Below are 19568 nucleotides of genomic sequence, written 5' to 3'. Positions count from 1 at the left end.
TTTGACTTCAGTCTCCAGAGACTGAAGCTGCATCCACTTTCCTGAACTAAATCTTTAAAAAATTGGTATCATACAAGAATCTCGTTGCTTCGACCACTTACTTTTCTTGGTGTTACCCATCTGCTGCAAGTAACCCATCTGCCAGACACCAGCATGACACTTGAATTTTTTGTGAGCTGCTTGGCGAAATCAAGAGATGGAAACAAAGAAGAACTGGGAACTGGAGAGCCTGACATGTCCCCGGCCATGCCGGCCACATCCCTGGCCCTGGTGGGAAATGCAAGGAGCCTGGACGACTCACCTGAGTTGTTCTCCATGACAGTGTAAATAAGCTTGCAGACCCTCAGCAGCAGCATGACCTTCTTCTCCGGCGAATACATCTTCTGCATGGTCATGAATTTGACTTTGATCTTCTCCACATCCACAATATCAGGGGTTGGCGCGAAGACCCCCAGCTCCTGGGGGTTCCTCTGCCGCACAAGCTGCAGGTTCTCCTTGAGTTGTTTCCACGAGCCATCGGCCATGTGGAAGTCCCTCAGCATGGCCTCCACGTGTCCCTTGAGGGGTTTTAAGATGCACTTGTGCATGGCTTTTTCCAGCACCACATCTGCCAAAGAAAGTGCAGCTACTGTGACCATTCTCTGAAGGAAGAAGAAATGCAAGGTCTGCTTTCTCAGAATGGACATCTGCAACTCTGCATGGGCTACAGGGCAGACGGGTTATCACTTCACATCCACCCAACCAACAACATAGCAGCACCATCGCTCCTCACTCTCCAGCACATTTTCTGGAAAGCCGGGGAAAGTGAATCTTCCATAATAAATTCTTACAGTTCTTTTTGCAGACAGTCAATACAATGAAATAGATTTGTTTTAACTACTTTTATGACCCCTCCCCCATGAGCACAGGTGACTATTCTAGAAGACATTCATTCTTTTGACGCAGTCCCTCCACTGACCATCTGGTTGACAGGTAAGTAAATATGTTTTTGTTTTTTTTTTTAAAGGAAAGACTGGCTAAGAGAAGATTCAAGATTCCTTCAAATATTTCCAGAGAAAATAAGCTCACCTAAATACACACGTTATCTTAGATTGAATTCTGGACCCCAAATTCTTTATTTCATTTGCTATAAAGAGCATTTTAGTGGGACACTGGATGCAATGTGAATATAGTCTGCAGGTTAGGTATGTCTCTGTTTTTAGGAAATACACACGGAGCATTTAGGGATAAAGGGACACAATGTCTGCAACTAACTCTGAAATGTTCAGAAAAAAGAAGGGTGTGTGTGTGTGTGTGTGTGCATGTGTGTGTGCATGTGCGTGTGCATGCGTGTGCATGTAAGCAAAGAGAAAGGAGGAAAATGAAACATGACGAAGGGCTAATGTTCAGGGAATCAGGATAACGGGTGAACATGATTGCAACTTTTCTGTATGTCTGAAATGATTTCAAAATAAAAATTTTAAAATTTGAAATGTGTTTCTGGCCAGAGTTTAGAAATACCTTTAGGTGTGGAAGGCATTATTTTTCCCTCTTTCTTTGAATAGTTGCCCAATGAAGTAGCTTTCTTGGCTGACAGTAAAGTGACCATAAATCTGGAGATCCAGATTGAAGATGCCTTATATAATCATAATCTCTCTGCTTTTTCAACATCAGCTTTCCAATGTTTGTCTGTTCTCAATCAAGACTACCCGGGTAGCCAGACCTCATCTATGAGACTTTAATGTGATTCCATTTTGGAAGCCCATGGATCTGCTTCCTTATAAAACTGGAAAAAGTTGAGTTATCTCTCTGGCCTTGGGAATTCCTGACGTTGGATCATATCATAATGCATCCAAATTGCCACCTATTATTAAAAGGCAGGAACAAAGAGAAATCTAAGCTGGATGCACAAACACCAAAAACAGTTTTCCCATAACCGAGAATTAAAACTCATGCCAAAGTTAATGCTGACCCCACAATGATCTGCTTCTCCAGCCCAAGTTTTGTTTTGTTTTGTTTTTTTTCCTCTGCCTCTATATCCAGGAGATCTTTGCTTAAATTTAGAGCTTTATATAGCTATAGAAGTCAAGGTTTAAGCAAAAGAGGTTATAAAGTAAGAAGAAAAACAGAACAACATTTTCACTTGACATCTGGCATTGAAACAAAATACTTGGTCTATATTGGTTCTGTTGTGTTAATAAACCTGTGTGATGTTATAGCATCTTTGACTTTACCCTAAATGATCATTACATTGAAAAACCAATGATAGCGATTAACACTGAGCTTTCAGCTGGACTAGGCTCCAAGTGCTTTATTTTATTATTTATTAGCTCATCTAATTCTTACAACTCTCTTATTTTTGCAAAATACTAATGTCATTTTACAAAAGAGGAGGCAGAGATTGGGAGATGTCTAATGGCTTGCTTGAGGCTGCACAACTATTTTACACAAGCACACTGCTTTCCGAAATAAATGATCTCTTAATTCTCTAGTTCAAGGCGCTTTACAAACATTCGCTGGTTTATTCCTCTCTATCTAAAGGTCACACAAGCCCCATTCATGGTTATAAGTGACCACTACCCTGTTAGAATGCGGTCACCAAGGGGGGCAGAAGTCATGCGAATCATTAATTAGGACTGTACATGAACATGAATAGCGGTGTGATTCATAATTGCCCCAAACTGGAAACCATCCAAAGGCCCATCCCAATAGAATGGAGACAAGAATATATTCGTAGAATGGAATTCAGAAAATGGAATTAGACGATGGAAGATTTATTCCCTGAAAAAGAGCACCCTGCTGCTCCAGACGCAATGGGATGAATCTCATAGATACAACGCTGCGTGAAAAAAGCCAGACATAGAAGAGTATCTCCTTTAGCACTTCATTTATATAAAGTTCAAAAGCAGGCACAATTGAATCTGTGATGACAGAAGTCAGGACAGCAGTCACCCCTAGGAATAAATGAGGCTGTGGGAGGACCCTTCTGGGGAGATGGAGATGTTCTATATGTGGATCTGAGTGGGGGCTCCCTGTGTGTGCTCATATGTGAACATCTGTCAAGCTGAGCAGTTAAGATTTGCACACTTTATGAATATAAGTTACAATAATTCTGCATAAATCAAACCAACGGAAAACAACTCGAGACCAGTTTGAGATTTTCACCTTGAACCCCAAGAGCAACTTTTAACCTCAGGTGAGCCCGGTCATCTCTGAGCCAGAACGTAGCACAAACCATCAACATAAGGTTTTGTGCTGTTCCTGGGGCGCAAGGGTAGAAAGCCCATTACCAGTGAGCCAGGGACCCTCATGCAACTCATCTTTGCCACCAGGGAAGGGACGCTGGTCTTTGTGCCACAGATTCGCACCCTCAGCAATGGTGCTGCAGAAATCTTTTGTTAGGATGGTTAAAACCTGAGATCCATTGCCAACTGCCCATTCTCTTAAAATCCAAAATGAAAACAAAACAAAAGACCAGTGTTAGATTTTTTTTTAAGTATACTTTTTAAAAGTCATAATTTAGAAATAAGACTGTTCTCTTTGCATTATTTTCTAGAACTTTGCTCCTAAACTCTGCCCTCCTGAAATCCTTAATAAGCATAAGAATAGAAAAAAAAATAAAGCTCAAATAACAGGGATTTGGAACCCATTTGGTTCTTCCCAATAGGAAAAACAGATTCTGCTCACAAAGCAAGAGGGAAAAATGATTTGGGGAAACAAAAGGAACAGAAGATCTTTCAGAATGTGGACTAGCCCAGAAAAGAAAAAAAGAAGAAAGAACAGATGGGTCACATTTCTTATAAATTACTACTACCTGCTGTTTTCTACTATCTGTGGTTGCTCAAAGTCCAAGAAAACAAAATCTTCTAAACTGTAAGAACAATGATACTATTCTAGACACCTTATATACACCGACTCTTCAAATACTCAAACAAACCCCATGGGGGGAGGATTATTATGTTTTTCATTTTCTAGATGAGGAAACAAACCCAAGGAGATCAATGCCACAGAGCTAGCAAGAAGGCGAGCCAGGATCCCAACCCAAGGAATCTGGTCGTGTCAATTGCACTTATCCACAAACAAACAAACATACAAAGGACATGAAAATACTAGAGAACTGTTTAAACTACAATGTTTTAAATTTTCGAAACCAAATGTTAGCTGAATGACGAAACCTGGAAGCAAATTTTCTGAAAATATTTAGATAGATCCTACCCATTGTTCCCAAGGCTCATGTGCAAGGGGGAAATGGTGAAGGGCATGGCAAAGGCTTAGGTGCTCCTTGCCTTACTGAGACCTGATGTAGTGATGTATAGAAACGTCCAATGTGCTGGCCTCTGGTGCTGTGAAGCAGTCACTCCTTATCAGGAATGGAAGACAGAAGCCCCGTCTCTGTTGCTTCACTCTGACCGACAGCACAGATACCAGAGAAAGTCCGAGTTCAGACAGGGAACCATCACAAGACTGGCTCATGCAATCAGCTGGAGTATTTTCTGCTTATCCACTGCTGCCTAGGGGGAAGTGAGAGCCTGGAAGGTTAAGGTGAAGTCCAGAGAAGGCGCGTGTCTTTGAAAGAACATTAGGAACAGGCAGCCTGGCAGCCAGCCCGGCTCTGTCTTTCTAAGTGGCTTTGGCCAAGTCGCTTCACCTCTCTGTCATTGCCTCGAACTTCTGAACTGCCATCCGCCTCATTGCCCAAGGAAGGCAAGGTGGAACTAGCACCCTGAGTGATGGCCAAAACAAAACAGAATAATAATGGCCATTCTCCGGGAGAGTCTAACAGTACCCAGAATCTCAGCGACATAATGTCCAAAATGTACAGGCTGCAACCTAAAGTTAGTTGACAAACATAAAAGATGAGGTCGCATGGCCTCTCGGTTTATTTGAGTTCTGGCATTCTGTGTTTTTTTTGGGTTTTTTTTTTTGTCTTTTTGTTTTTTTTTGTTTTGTTTTGTTTTTTTAAAGGAAAGCGACAGAAATCAAAGCTAATGTTTGAAATTTCAAATGGTGAAGTTACACCTGGGTAATCGCTACAATCTGTTGGGCTTCCTCTGAGCAGTTCTTATCCCAAGGGGATTCTACAAATGACCCCCGCCCCTGTATGTTAACCCTCATTTCAGCGGTGGGAAGCGGGCACTAGGGCCATCCTCGTTGTGCAGGGGCACACGCAGCTTAGAAGTCCAATGACTCTCCCAGGTGGCGCAGACGCGCTGCAAGCCTATCGCTGCTGCTGCCAAGTCAGACAGCACAAGGGCCTCCCTCTGGACGAGAACAGCGAAACGAGCTGGGTGTTTTCTTTATGCGCTAACCTCTCTTCCTTTGACTGCTTAATTGGATTAAGGATTGGAACTGACACTGCCTGGGTGCCGGTGTGTTCCAAGCACTGCTACGCACTTCACACAGATTTAGAATTTACACCACCCTTGACCGAAACGAGTACATAATCCCTATTTGTTTTAGCCTGGGTTCTTCCAGAAGCCAACCTTGAGACAAGGACTCAGGTGTGAGTAGTTCATTTGGAAGGTGAGCCCAGGAAGCACCGGTAGCAGACGAGGGAGTGAGATGGGAGAGAAGGCAGGCAACATTGTGTGCTCTACAAAGCCAGTTATTACTGGAGGCAGCTGGAGCTCAACCAGCTCAACCCTGTGGGAAGTCCAACACACAGTGTACAGCATGCCTCAAGGGGTATTTATACACCTGCTCCCTTAAGGTTCCAGGAGAGAAGAGAGGGCATTCGTTTCCCAGCCATTCCATCTGCCCAGGACAAGACCTCTGGTGGCACGTGAAACATCAGGCAAAATGTCTTAGGCACCAGCAGTTGGGAATCAAACAGGTGAGTATCAGTGGGGCAGACACAATGGCGTCTAGTTCATGTAACATATGAAGAAACGGAGGCACAGAGATGTTAAGACACATGACCAAGCACACACAGCTCATCAGTAGCAGAGCTGGGATTTCAAACCCAACGGTACCGCCTGAGCATGTACTCTGAACCACCACACGCTCCTGCCTTCCAGCTCAGAAATTTATCCATCCCATCTTAGCAGAGCTGGGATGGGACACCCAGGCAGCCACAGCAGAACTTTGCTAATCCTCTGTACCAACTACCCCTAAAAAGCGGACCGCCTGGTGTTCAAGCAGGTCTCAGGTTACATGTGAAGTCCACATGAGCCATTTTCTACTTTGCGACCTTGAGGGAAGAAGATGACCTTTCTAGGCTTCAGCTTCCTCATCTATAAAATGGGATCATTCACAGCTTCCCAGTGGGATTGTTGGGAACATCAGGTGAGATCCCACGTGGTGAGCACTTTCTATGCACCTGTCGCCTAGTCAACGGGCAAGAATCACTGGCTCCCCTGTTCCTTTCGAATGCCGGGTGCATACCTCGGGATAGGGACTCCAGGTTTAATGATTCAGACCTGCTTGGTTTTGTTTTCTTCTGTGTTAACTGTGGTTTACTTGGTTGGAAATGGGAACTGAAAGTGCTTTGATAAATTAATTGAAAAGCCGCCTGGCTTCCTGTACATCTTTCTCCCTTGCGCCCTCTTACTCTCCTCAGCCCCTCCCACCCACAGGTACAAAGACAGCAGATCTGCAGTCTGGCCCTCTGGTTTTCCTGCCCCGAACTTGCCACGGTTTTGTCACAGCCCCATTCTGTCCCCGTCTAACAGCTCAGACGCCCAGATGAGCTGAGCACTTGGGCAGTGGTGTGTCTTTCTCTCCATCTGAGAGGTGGAGACCCCAGCCCCACTTGGGATGAGAAAGTGTGAGAGATGAAAGGTGGATTCGGTTCATCGCTGACAATTTTTGGTCTACTGATTAGGAAGGCCGGGGTCACACTGCTGTCCCTGCTCTGTGTCTCTCTACCCCACGCCCCTGGCCTCTGGGCTTGTCACATTGGCCTGCAGGTGTTTATGGCCAGTGTCTGATTTGATTGGTTGGCACCTAGGCTACAGAGATTGTTAAAGAGTTTGACTCTTACTCTGCCTGGAGTGATTTTTCTAAAATGCTTCCCAGCACCCTAAAGACAGCTTCTGGGGGTGCCCCCCTGCTTTGCTCTCCCTTCTTTGCTCCATATCCTCATGAAGAAGCAACCCATGTTCTCACTGAAGGCAACAGTACTGTGGCCCCTCTGTGCCTCTGCACCTTTCCACATGCTGTTCCCTGTGGCTGGTGGGCTCCTTGCTTTTCCCAACATGGATTCCCATGCAGCCTTACCTGCCCGCCTCCTCCCCACTCCCTGGGTGCCTGGTGTTCTCTGTGACCTCTGCCGTAGCATAGAGCAAACTAGACCTCTCTCCTCAGAACACCAGACCTGGGGGTGCTCACCTGAGCCAGCTGCAGTCCCCAGCTAGAGGCCCACAGGTAGCATGGGCTCCAAAAGTGACTTCTGAATTGAACTGAAAACGCTTCCTTTGGGTGGCTACATGAAAATTATGTTTCTTCTCCTTACCCCTGCAGAATACAGGAAGCGAGACTCTGGCAATGAAGCCATCCCCCAGGTGTGGGGCAGTCACCCCATCCCTGAAGTCTCCTGTCACCGCAGGGATGTCCTGTAACCGGGTTTGCTTTATGTTTTGTAAGCAATGCATGCTTTGGCCCATAAATAACACAGGGCACTTCATCATTTAGAGGAAGATCCCAAAATAAAGATGGCAAGCACTAGGGGATGACTCACGCGTATTTTTGTTCATTTTGCTGGGCTTCGAGGAAAGGCATTATGGAAAGTATAGGTTATATTCTCATCATAGTTTATGTACAGGATCTGTCAGACTGATTTCAGGACCTTCTAGTAAAGGCTGGTAAAAACCAAAGCAGTGGAGGGGGCACTTGGGTGGCTCAGTCGGTTAAGCATCCAACTCTTGGTCTGGGCTCAGGTCATGATGTCAGGGTCCTGGGATCCAGCCCCGCATTGGGCTCTGTGCACAGTGGGGCGTGTGCTGGAGATTCTCTCTCCCTTTCTGTCTCCCTCTACCCCGGCTCTCTCTCTCTCTCAAATAAATAAATAAATAAATAAATAAATAAATATTAACAACAACAACAACAATGCAGTGGAAAAGAGCCCAATCTTCCTTACAGAAAAATTCTAATTAATTTCTGCAGCTCCTCTGGCCTCGGGGAGGCGGAGCTGAAGTCTAGCCTCATCTCCTGGTTGTGGGCAGTGCTCAGAGTCCTGCTTCTGCAGAGTACTGAGGGGGTGGAGGGAAGAGCCAGCATTTTACAGAGCAGAACTTGGAGAGTCAGGGTAACAACATCAATGAGAAGCAGGCCCCTCTGGTACAATGACTTCGCCACTGCAGTCTTCCTCCTCATAAAATGGCCCAGAAAGACAGTATAGCCGCTCTGGGTAGTGTGAAAAGCCCACTACATGATTTGGTTCAGTCCCATTTGCACCCGGGCTTGACCTCACTAAGCTTTTGTTTCCTCATCTCTAAAAATAAGGATAAGGGGACTCCCCCCAAGGCATTAAGGGGATTTAAGGGGCTTCTATGCATAAAATTGCTCTGTAAACCATCAAGAACCACACACCAGTGAGGGATTATGGGGACTTTGACTTGCTTCTATTAAAAACACAGTATGCATTTAACACATACTCTTGGATTTGACAGATGGGCGGGCTAAGACTTCTGGTTTCTAAAAGAAGCCCCCGACTCTGGCCAGTAAGTGAGGGTCTCCAAAGTGGACATTGTCCTTGAGAGGTAAGGTGGGGGTGTTCCTGCCCTGGCCTGTAGACAGACTGAGGGAGCAAGGCAAGCCTAGGGGTGGGTCTCTGGATGGTGAGGGCTTCATCTACAGGTAAGACAGCCAATCGGGGCCATTCTACTGGCGGAAGTAGAGTAGAGGAAGACGTGTCCAACTCTTAAAAAGATTCTGATGCCTCCATTTCAATCAACATTGACTTTCAAATGTCTCCCTGCTCATGCTCTCAATTGCTGTTAAGATTCCTCTTTTGCCTGGTGATGTTTCCTGCCCAGCAGGTGCTGATCTCTCTCTTGAGATAGAAGATTCTCAGGATATAGTCAGAGAACACTAGCACAGACATCTCCATGAGCCTTATTTTGTGATGCCATCCCAGTTCCCACCTTGTTAGCAAGGGCTCTCTTTCTCTGAATTACTGAGCTACCCATTTCCTTGCACAGAGTATCATGGAGTTGGGGACTCCTAACAGAGATCCTAAACTCCAGGGTTGTGACCCTTCTTTTAGTTGATATAATTAACCCAATTTTTGATGTCCCAAGGCAAAAACTGTACAACAAATGATGTCCCATGGGAAAAAAAAGAGATGCTTCCTGCTGGGGTCTTCCATTTAAACTAATTTTCAAAACTAATATAAGCATTCTCTTTATATCTTGCAAGAGGTCAATCTTTCTCCTTTATCTCTACCCTTTGCTAACTGTACAAGGACATTCCCTCCTTGCAGGTGTTATGATCACACGGTCTAGATCAGAAGTCAGATTTGAGGTTCTAATCTCATCTTGGCACCAATATGCCGCTCTGGTCACATCTCTCAGAATGACCCTTAATCTAAAAAAGAACAGATAATTACTCAAGGGCTTGAACCAAACTTGAAATAAAAATTAAAACACAAGTCACACTAGATATTGAAGCTTAAGGAAGTAAAGTAGTTGTAATTGTTTAACTCCTAGGGAGTCACTTCAAACCCCCTTTCTTATTCGTGCTATGTATGCTCTCTGGTGTCTAACCACTTTTCAGTATTGTTTCTCTATTTAAAAAAAAATCACATGAATAGGAATTGAGTTTAAAGATACCTTTTCTTTACATAATTAAAATGTTCTTCAGAGAAAATACATATTTTAGCATACACCAATTAAATAAAGCAGAACACTACTGTCCTGCTTTTTTTACTATCAACTTTTAGGGATACAAACACTTGGCTTTCTTCTATTGTTGCCGACAGTCTGTGGTGGGCTGTTTGAACGAAATAGAAAATTTAGGATGACTAAGATTTTTGGAGTTGGAGAAATTTTGTTTTTCTTGAAACAAACCTTGGAAACAGAGGGATTTCCCAAGATTAACGTCAGATCAGAAATAAAAATTCTTTTGCTTGAATAAAATCAAAACATCGACCACAAAAAAGCAACGAGTTCTGCAGAGTGGAGATTTCACCATCAGAAATTTCTAACTAATCTCTCCCATTGGTTGAAAAAGACTGGAGAAAGACTGGTATGCTGGGCAAGCTCACCAAAGAGGAACACATGATAGAATAATGAGTAATGTCACACCCTGTCCCTACTTTACAGGGTAGGACACACCAGTCATGAGTATACCTCACTGCTGATAAAGCTACTGATCCCAGGACTTTCTCCTAGGACCTGAAAGTGTGTACAGTTTTTGTTAAAGCATCTGTTTGTCCATGTACATGGAGAGCTCTCCAGAAGGGAAACAATATGTGGCCCTGGAAGGAATAGGGGGCTTGACTCACCTGGGAACTCACCATGTCTTAGACCCACTGGCTTCATTCTTCAACCAGAGAGTGAAGCTGATGTCAATCAACTAATATTTATTCAAGACCCTTGAAATGGCAGGGCTTTTGGGTGACAGTGCTTTAAAGGGTAGTCTAAACAGAATGTAAATTCTCCATACTAGGATACAACCATTTAGAGTGGAAGTTTTTTTTTTTTAATATATTTTTTTATTTTAATATTTTTTATATTTATTTTATATTTTTTAATTTTTTAATTTATTTTTGAGATTGGCTATTTATCATTTTACACTCACCTAGAAAGTGCTGACCGAAAGGGCTATGACAAGAGTATGTAGATAAAGTGGCAGTGAGTGAGAGCTGCTTGGTGCTTTCATTGGCTTTTCTCTAGACACCTGAAGAACCACTCTCTGAAGAAGACAGATCAGCACCATCTCCAGATACTAAATGTAGACATGTATGTGTTCATACGGTCATTTTTCACATTTGAATGACAGCTCTAAGTCTACATGGTTAAGCTAGTGAAATGCCTCCTCCATCTTCCTGGATTTCAGGATGGACATCTGTAAATGCAGGCTTTAAATGTAAATTCCCACCTCCTGGTTCAGAGCTATCACCTTCAGAAGTTGTGGGAAAGGACAGGACTAGACTGGCATTCTTGAAAAGCCTTAGGAGCATTAGCAGACACCTGTTCAGAACAAACTTGAGGCTTGGTATTCCGGAGATGGCATTCAAAGTGAACTCATTAAAAGTGAATTACTTCCTCCCAGGAAGTGAGATATGGTAGGAATATGCAAACAACTGAGAAAAGATCTGGGTTGAATCCAAGCTCCCCTACTTATCAGCAGTGAAACCCTCTGCAAGTCACTTTTTATGTCTTGGCCTCTGTTCTTGAATTTGCAAAACATGAGCAATATCTACATAAATGTACCAACCTTCAGTTGGTTATGAGGCTCAAAGGAGTGACTGTATTAACCAGTCTGTAGTAAACTAGTGAGCACTTCACTCATGAATATGGAAAACACAGACAATTAGACTAAGTCCAATTTTTTGTCAGAGTCCTACTGAGTGACTTACACATTGAAGGGGATCAGTTTTCTGATCATTAGGGTCACCTCTTTCTTTCCATTTGGGCAAGTGTTGAGTTTCTCAGGTGACCTCAGCTCTGGTTCACCTTCCTCTTAATTTCAAAAGTCCAGCGCATTCATTGTACTTCCAACACAGAATGATGCTTTCATGCGGGAAGGAACATGTGATGAGGTGCCTGTTCTCATGCAAAAGTTTAAAAAACCAAAACAAACAAGCCAATAAAAAAGTGGGGCAACACTTAGTTGGCCACACCCACACCTCCATACAGAATTATAGCCTGAGCAGCCTCAACAAAGGGTGAGCTACTCTTCCAAATGCTGCACCTGCTAGTTCCTAGCTGGTGTGGCCTGGGGACAGAGGGCTTCACCTGGCCAAGCCCTGTGTTCTGCACCCCACAGGGGATGGCCGTGCCTGCTTCACAGGGGTGAGGCCAGGCCCCGCTGACATCACTTGGACAGAACCCTGGCTCACAGGAGAGGCTCCAGAAATGTCAACGTCCCTTCTTGTCATGACCTTAGATTAAAAGCCGCATCTCTCCAGTGCAGCAAAGTGTATGTTTGTTTTTGGAGAAAATGAGCCCTTGTGCTGAGTACGAATAGCATATCTGAACTTCACTTCAAAAGTAGCTGGCAGAAGAGCCTCCCAGGGAACAGCACTCTGGTCTCAGCAGGGAAGGCAGGGAAGGCTCTTGTTCCCTCGGGACCCTTGTCTCTGTGGGCTGGTTGGCGCTGTGGCCACATAGCTTGGTGCTGACATCAGCGCGCGCCTGGCTCCCCGCATTGGGCTCCCCCAGAGGAAGCTTCTTCCACCGTTCAGCACCCCTGTGCATATGGCAAGTGAGCTGGTCTCCCCTGAGGGGCAGGCTGTGGCGGGACAGAGGACAGGATAGCCTGGGTGGCTATTCCGCCTTCCCCTAGAAACCTTTTTCAGTTCCAAGCACACCACAAGGGCACATTCCTTCCAGTTTCTCTCCTCAGCAACACCCGGCTCTAACCCCGCCCCGTCAACCAGGCTTAAACCACGAGAAAACAAACAAGGCTTTGATTCCTTTGTGAGAAAATCAAAGAGCTGCTGAAACTTACTTAAAGGAGAAAGAGACAGAGAGAGAGAGAGAGAGGAAGGGAGGGAGGGTGGGAGAGAAGAAGAGAGAGAGACAACTCTCTACCACATAGTGTTTACTACTTTCAACAAACAGACCCAATCAGAAAGAAGAAATCTGGGTTTAGCTTTATGAACTGCCTGGAAATATTTGGTAGCTCTTTCAGCTGTGGCTGCCCAGTGAATGAGGTCCCTGAAATTAGCCTTTTAGAGTCAACCTTCTGAAATTTAAAGAAAAAAAAAATCCTTGCAACACTCTTGCCCTGGAAAAAAAGATGCCCTGCCAAATTCAAATTTTCCTTGGCCAAAGAAACTATTAACAATTCAGCCCTTCAATGAGGTTATAAAGAAAATATTTCCCCTGACTTTGGAGAAAACACCTTTCATGTGACCTCCAAATATGTTACTTATTTGAAAGGTACACAAAATAAACTTGTCTTTTCTTTTTTTTTTTCTTTTTGCTTACTCCAAAACCATGTTGCTTAAGGAATTCTGTGGCATCAGAAGCCAGCAGGGCGGTTACCCTTTTGGTAGAAGGGGGACAGGGTGGTGGTCCCAGGGAGCTTCTGGATGTGGGTCTGTTGTGGTTACTGAGCTGTCACTTGTCACACAGGTGTGGTCACTATGGAAACGAAATCCAGCTGCACACCCGTGATGGCTGCACTCTTGCGAAGCACACCGTCCCTCAGTGAAAGGTGTCCTTCCCAAACGAAGCAGAGGAAAACACCCTCCCAGAAGACAGCACAAATACCTTTCTATTCATGCACCGCCTGCAGAGACGCACTGCGGGGAAACAGGCTACGGCTATGTCACACACACAGCCCAAAATCAGGTGGGCCCCCAGACCCTCAGAAGGCAAACTTTACCCCTTAATAGTACCATTCTGGGGTTCCCATCCATGGCTCCCCAAAACACTTGCAAGGGGAGTCAGGTCTAAGGTGAGGGCTGCTTTGAGAAGCTACGGTGCCATTCCAATGGGTGGAGGGCATGGAGTGTGTTGTTGTTTTGAACTCCAGAGAAAACTTCAGCCAAGAGAACTGCCACGGGATGATGCACTGTTCTACAAGGTTATGGGACTCTTTGTGTTTAAAAGGAAAAAAAAGGCCAAGTGGGGACTTACCGATTTGGTCTTCGGGGATCAGTGACTCGATGGGGGGGTCCAGCTCTGAGCTCTGAGCCAAATAGTTCTTCACCTGGGTCATGAACTGCCGGATGGTCTGCAGCATGTCGGTGCTGGACACGTGGCACTCCTTGTTCTCCTGCAGAAAGCTCACGTAGTCCTGCACCAGGCAGCCGAAATAGGTGCACTTGTCCCGGGATAGCTCTGCGATCCTCCTGACCATGCGCTTCTCGGGGGTCATGAAGGAGCTGAACACCCCACTCATCTTGCGCAGCTGGGACTTGACGAGCTTGGGCAGCACGAAGGAGCTGTTCCTCTTCTTTTTGGACTTGATGGGGGGGGCCATGGTCTCCTGGTCACTCTCTTCTTCGCAGTCCTCCAGGCTGCTGTTGGTGTCCGCCTCGTAGCCAAACAGGGGCATGCTGCGGTCGAACTCCAGCGAGTCGGAGGAGGAAGTGGAAATGCTCATGTCGCTCAGCCTCTGTCTGCCTCCATGCCACGGGGGCCGTGATTCAGGGCCGGCGCTCCTTGTGCAATCCCGCGGGGCCTCCGCAGGCGGGGCCCCACCTGGCCTGCCAGCTGTGCCCGGCTCCGGCTCCTCCGGCTCCGGCTCCTGGCCGGGAGGAGGCCGGCCGCCGGTCAAGGTCTTTGCGCTGCCTTCCGCCTCGAGAAAAGAAGCCTGCTTCTTCAGCCGGGGTGGAGGGATGGGGGTTGGTTTCGTTCCAAGCAGAGCTACGTTCCCATGTTTGTTATGGTTGACTGTTTCTGGCATGCTCGCCCGGGTTTCAGTCCTGGACAGCTGAGGGCTTGTGTGGAGACTATTAATAGCGGGTGGCGGGGGCCTGGGTGGGGGGGACCGAGGCCTCTCGGTGCCATTCGCGTTGGGAGTCCTTGTGCAGGGCCGTTTCAGGCCTCCACTGAGGTCCTGGCTGTGCACTTTCAAGAAAAGAGGATTAATAAAACACAGGGCTCCGTTGGTCTGGCTGCACTCCAGCTCCGAAGGCGTCCTGGTTTTTATAGAATGCACTCCATTTATAAGGCAGAGCTGACGAGAGGCAGGACAAACACCGTCTGAGGAGAGAGGCCTATGGGGAGGTGGAGGGTTTGGGGGTTTGTTGTCAGCTGGAGAGCTCCAAAAATCTGAAAGTCATTATCAGTGAACACAAGAATGTAAATACAGTACTCTCGGGCCATTCCTTCACAAATTAAAAAGAGCACACTTGCATGACAACACACGTCTTTGAAGGGGGAGGCGCCACACTTGGGTGTTTTTTTTTTTCTTTTTCTTTTTTGCTTTAACTGCATTCCCTTACTGGAAAGGGTAGAAGTGCTGCCAGGCCCAACTGTGGGCTCACAGGAAGGCTCCAGGGGCTTTTCACCTTCAAAGCCTCTGAGAAGTGGCTTGGCCAACATACAAAGCCAGCCCAGCCTTTGCACAGGTGAGGAAAGGACTGGAATTGTTACAGGATAAGCCTGGAAAAGGCCATGGGGCTCCCAGACTTGCTTTACAAAAACTGAGCTTACTCGCAAAGCAAGCCACCCTTTCCAAGCCACTTCTCCTGGAGGTGCCCTCCAGAGGACCTGGCAGTTCCCCTTTAATGGGCCGGACCAGCAGCTGGGCTTGGGGGATGTTACACAATCCACTTGGGGTTTTACGCGCGTTCAGCATTAAAACCCCAAAGGAGGAAAAATACACTCATGGAACCCATCAGCAGAAAAAAAGGACAGCAGACCTATGCAAATGCTAAGTGCAAGTTCAACCATTTATCTTAGTGGTTAGCTGCCCATACTCCCTAAATCCAAGCCCTCCTTACTATGGCCACATGCACTCAATACTCTTTGGAGCAGTGCACATTGCTTACTGCAGCTAAAGGCCCTATGTTACCTACACACAGGGCTTGGGTTTCCACGCAAATTGTGGGAGATGGTGATGGTGATGTCTGTTGTGATTTCCATTTGGATTAGGTTTATTCTCTCTCTATAGCTTTGCCTTGTTGCGTTTGCCTAAAATGCGTTTCTTTTCTATGGGCCCAGAATGGTTGATCATGGGGGACAACGGGGAGGCTGGCATTGGGAGCCATTGTCCCGTCCTCTGTGTGTCCTAAACATTACAGATAGTGTCACCTGCTTCCTCTTGCCCTTCCTTTCCTTCTCTCTGGCTCTGTGCTGTCCAAATCGACGAGAGCCATTGAGCGCTTAAAATCCAGGCATTGCAACAGAAGCATTTGATTTTAAATTTCGTTTCATGTCAATTAAATTTAAAAATAGATGGGCAATTCGATTACTGGCAAACTTTTAAGTAGTTTTGAAACTAGGGTATGTTATGTGAATGTAGTTTTTCAACTGTAAATTTAATGAAATCTAAATACAGGTCACGTGTTTCTGATGAAAATTTAATGCCAGTAGAGAGATGTGTTGTAAGGATAAAATACATACTGGATTCAAACACTTGGTATAAAAAATAAAAAGAATGGAGGGGCGCCTGGGTGGCACAGCGGTTAAGCGTCTGCCTTCGGCTCAGGGCGTGATCCTGGCGTTATGGGATCGAGCCCCACATCAGGCTCCTCTGCTATGAGCCTGCTTCTTCCTCTCCCACTCCCCCTGCTTGTGTTCCCTCTCTCGCTGGCTGTCTCTATCTCTGTTAAATAAATAAATAAAATCTTAAAAAAAAAAAAAGAATGGAAAATATCTCATGAATGCCTTTAAAATATTGCTTTTATTGCATTAATACTTTTAAAAATATTGCTTCTATGTCAAAATATTTCAGATCTATTACATTAAATAAAATAAATTCTGAAAATTAATTTCACCTGTGTCTTTTTAATTTTCTTTAATGGGGCTACCAGAAAATTTGAGATTACACACTGGCTCGCCATATATGCATTTCTCTTGCCCAAGTGTAGGTCTGGGTGGAATGGCTCCCACCACGTTTGGGTCCATCTTAGGCTTCTACTGCCACCACTCCCAGACTTTATAAGGTTTAGTACATTTAGCTCCCACGTATGTATTCTCCCATATGGACTATAGACCTGGGTGGTGGGGGAGGGGAGGGACGGACACTATTAACTTTTGACCCCTTGGTGTGGAGCCTGTCACATAGCAGATCCTCCAGAAACATTTGTTGGAAGGACAAATAAATGAAGTAGAGTTGTAGAAAGTGCTGTGTCTTCACAAAATGAACAGTGTGTACACTGACAATTATAAATTGAGTATGTATTAATTAGACCTCATTTGCTTCCGGTCAGTGGCCACTAGAACAAGGTATTTTTGCATTTAGCTTTGCAGGACATAAATGCTGACCATGACAGTTCAGTCCTTCATCCCCAGCATGAAGTAGGCACTGCACATTGACCACGGAACCAGGAGTTTTGCGGATGGAGGTCAGCAGCGAAAACAGACCTGGTGCAAGTCTTCAGGAGGCCTGCGATCCAGTTAGTTACATTCACTTAAATTCAAGAAATGTCTTAAACTCTCTCCAAAGGTGTCTGAAACTCCACTGCAAGAGATGGCGTAACTTTTCAGCAGAGACATTTATCCTACCCTGGTATTTTTACCAGGAATTAGTTTCCCAATCCCACTACCTAATTGCCCATCAGACAGGCTTCAGACATATGTAGCAATTCTTTTGAAGCAATCTAAGTTTGAAAAGGGAGTCTGAATCTATCTCCAGGCTTCTCAGAGGTCCTAGGAGCCCTGGTACTTGCATTTCAGCATCTCAAATTTCCATTCCAATACAATGGCCTGGTTATTAATCTTTTGTAAGACTGAAGCCCTAAAATTCTTAAGAGAATCTCCCCTTTCAATCTAGGGGGAAAGCTCCCCCCGCCTCCAAAAGTTAAACCCACATAATTCCTGAGGGCAATGGGACAAGGAAGTGAAATTGGGTGAACTGTATGTCCTGATCCATTGTCAACCACCGTCCAGAAGCATGATGTTGCATTTAGGGGCGGTGGCAAAGGGGCGGGAGGGGAACCCAGTGCCCAGCTGGCCAGAGCGAGGATGCATGGCAGAATAGGGGACATGGCCCAGGACACCAGCACTGAAACTGAACAACAAGAGAGGAAGTGAGACATTTGTTACTCGAGATGCCTGCACGGTCAAATTCCCCAAAGCACAGAAGTGCTGTCAATGCCCGTGTGTTCTTCCAGAACAAAAGTAGTGCACATGAGATGTACTATTTGCTGGCCATGGAAGGTCTTTCTCCAGTAAGACGCCACAGAAAGGAAAGACAGGACCCACTAGAGAAGTTTGTATTCCATTAGGACTCAGATATTTAAGGTAGCTAAACCCATTCATGGGAGACGCTGGGGAGATGTGGGGGTTACCCAGGCAAATGGAGGACTTGCCTCTGAGAGTCAGTTCAATGTTCGACTTAGAAAAAAGACTCTTGGCAGGTGTGATTCAGGGGCCTCATGGACCTAGAGGCCAAGTTTTGCCACGGAGATGGGGATTGTTTCTCGATGGGACAGTGTATCACCAGCCAGCCTAACACTGACTCTGCTCCATAGATTCATTTCAGGAGAGACCTGGGCAGGGGCACCCACTTACTTAGTCCCAGCTGGGCTAGTTCTTCAAGCCGAGCCTCAGTCTTGGCTGTTGAAATGGCATAAGGCAACTTCAAGGTAAACGGCAGAACATCCCTGATTTTTCAAAAAAGAGAATATTTGTAATTATGTGTCTTGTTTCTATCTCTTCTTTGCATTTCCACCCTAGAGATGTTTTAGCTTCAACTGAAATGTCCTAAGGAGACACTACATCATACCTAACCAGACCTTGTGTTTACTGGAGATAGGACCGCAGGATTACTATTTTTGCCTCTAGTAACACACTCGGACAGCCTGAGAGATAGGCTGACTGGTTTTGGTTATCTGTAACAAGGATGAAATTTCCTTCCTGGGGTAGCTGACATGTACCTAGTGTTAGTATCAGAATCCCTATGTTGGTGGATCTTACATATACACACATAAAACATTACGTACTAATTTGCCACATGTTCTGTACATTGGGCCCCAACTCACTGAGCAGGAATGTATAATCCTAAACCAAGATTTATATCTCACTTCCTTACACACGGCAGGTTCTCCACCATCTGTTGGTTTTACTTTGACATCTTCCAGCTAGAGCCCATGCATTGTGCTTTTGTGCTGGAGACAAGAACTCCCTCTGGTATTAAGGTAGGGCTTCTCTATCTGTTATGTGCACACAAATCCCTGGGAGTCTTATTTTACTGCACACTCTGATTCAGGAGGTCTGGGTGAGGCTGAAAATTTGGCATTTCTGCCATGCTCCCAGGCGATGTTGCTGCTGCTACCCCTGCACCATGCTGAGTAGGGGGGCAAATGGAAAGGACTTCATGCAACAGCCTGCCCCCAAGCAGCATGGCACCATGGGTGGACCAGCAAACACATGCACACAACATCACAGACCGACAGGACCAACAGGAAGACACAAGGGTCCTTCCATGGCCAACATACAGTGTCACCACTAGTAAATGCATGGACCATGGCCTCCTGCTTTCTCCAAAAGAACAAAAGCAGACCTAGCAAACAGCTGTTCATTTTCATATATGTGGGATAAGCATTGGTGATTCCCCACCCCCCAGGGCTCTCACAACGCCTTGCCTGATACAGACAGTGAGAAAGCGTGTTTTGAGTAAATGAATGAATGAATATACAATAACAATAGTGACTTATCCAAAAAGAAATTATTTTTTTCAGTGGTGGTACTGGTCTTACAAAAAAAGAACTTGGGGGCACCTGGGTGGCTCAGTCGGTTAAGCGGCAGACTCTTGGTTTCGGCTCAGGTCATGATCTCAGAATCCTGGGATTGAGCCCTGCT

At 45.6% G+C, this 19568-nt stretch overlaps 1 protein-coding gene across 5 annotated transcripts in view; it reads right to left on the bottom strand.

Moving 5' to 3' along the window:
- RIN2 (Ras and Rab interactor 2) overlaps positions 1 to 19568 on the bottom strand; it is a 238662-nt gene that overhangs the window by 10978 nt on the left and 208116 nt on the right. For all 5 annotated transcript variants that reach the window (XM_026502950.4, XM_026502951.4, XM_026502957.4 and 2 more), the window contains 3 exons: positions 18279 to 18370; positions 13731 to 14870; positions 302 to 607 (listed from right to left, as the gene is read on the bottom strand). In XM_026502950.4, the coding sequence (XP_026358735.1) occupies positions 302 to 607; positions 13731 to 14870; positions 18279 to 18370 (1538 nt within the window). The remainder of the gene's footprint in view (positions 1 to 301; positions 608 to 13730; positions 14871 to 18278; positions 18371 to 19568) is intronic.

Source organism: Ursus arctos, unplaced genomic scaffold, assembly GCF_023065955.2.
Source record: "Ursus arctos isolate Adak ecotype North America unplaced genomic scaffold, UrsArc2.0 scaffold_16, whole genome shotgun sequence".
NCBI lineage: Eukaryota > Metazoa > Chordata > Mammalia > Carnivora > Ursidae > Ursus > Ursus arctos.
This window is presented reverse-complemented; position numbering and strand designations above follow the sequence as displayed.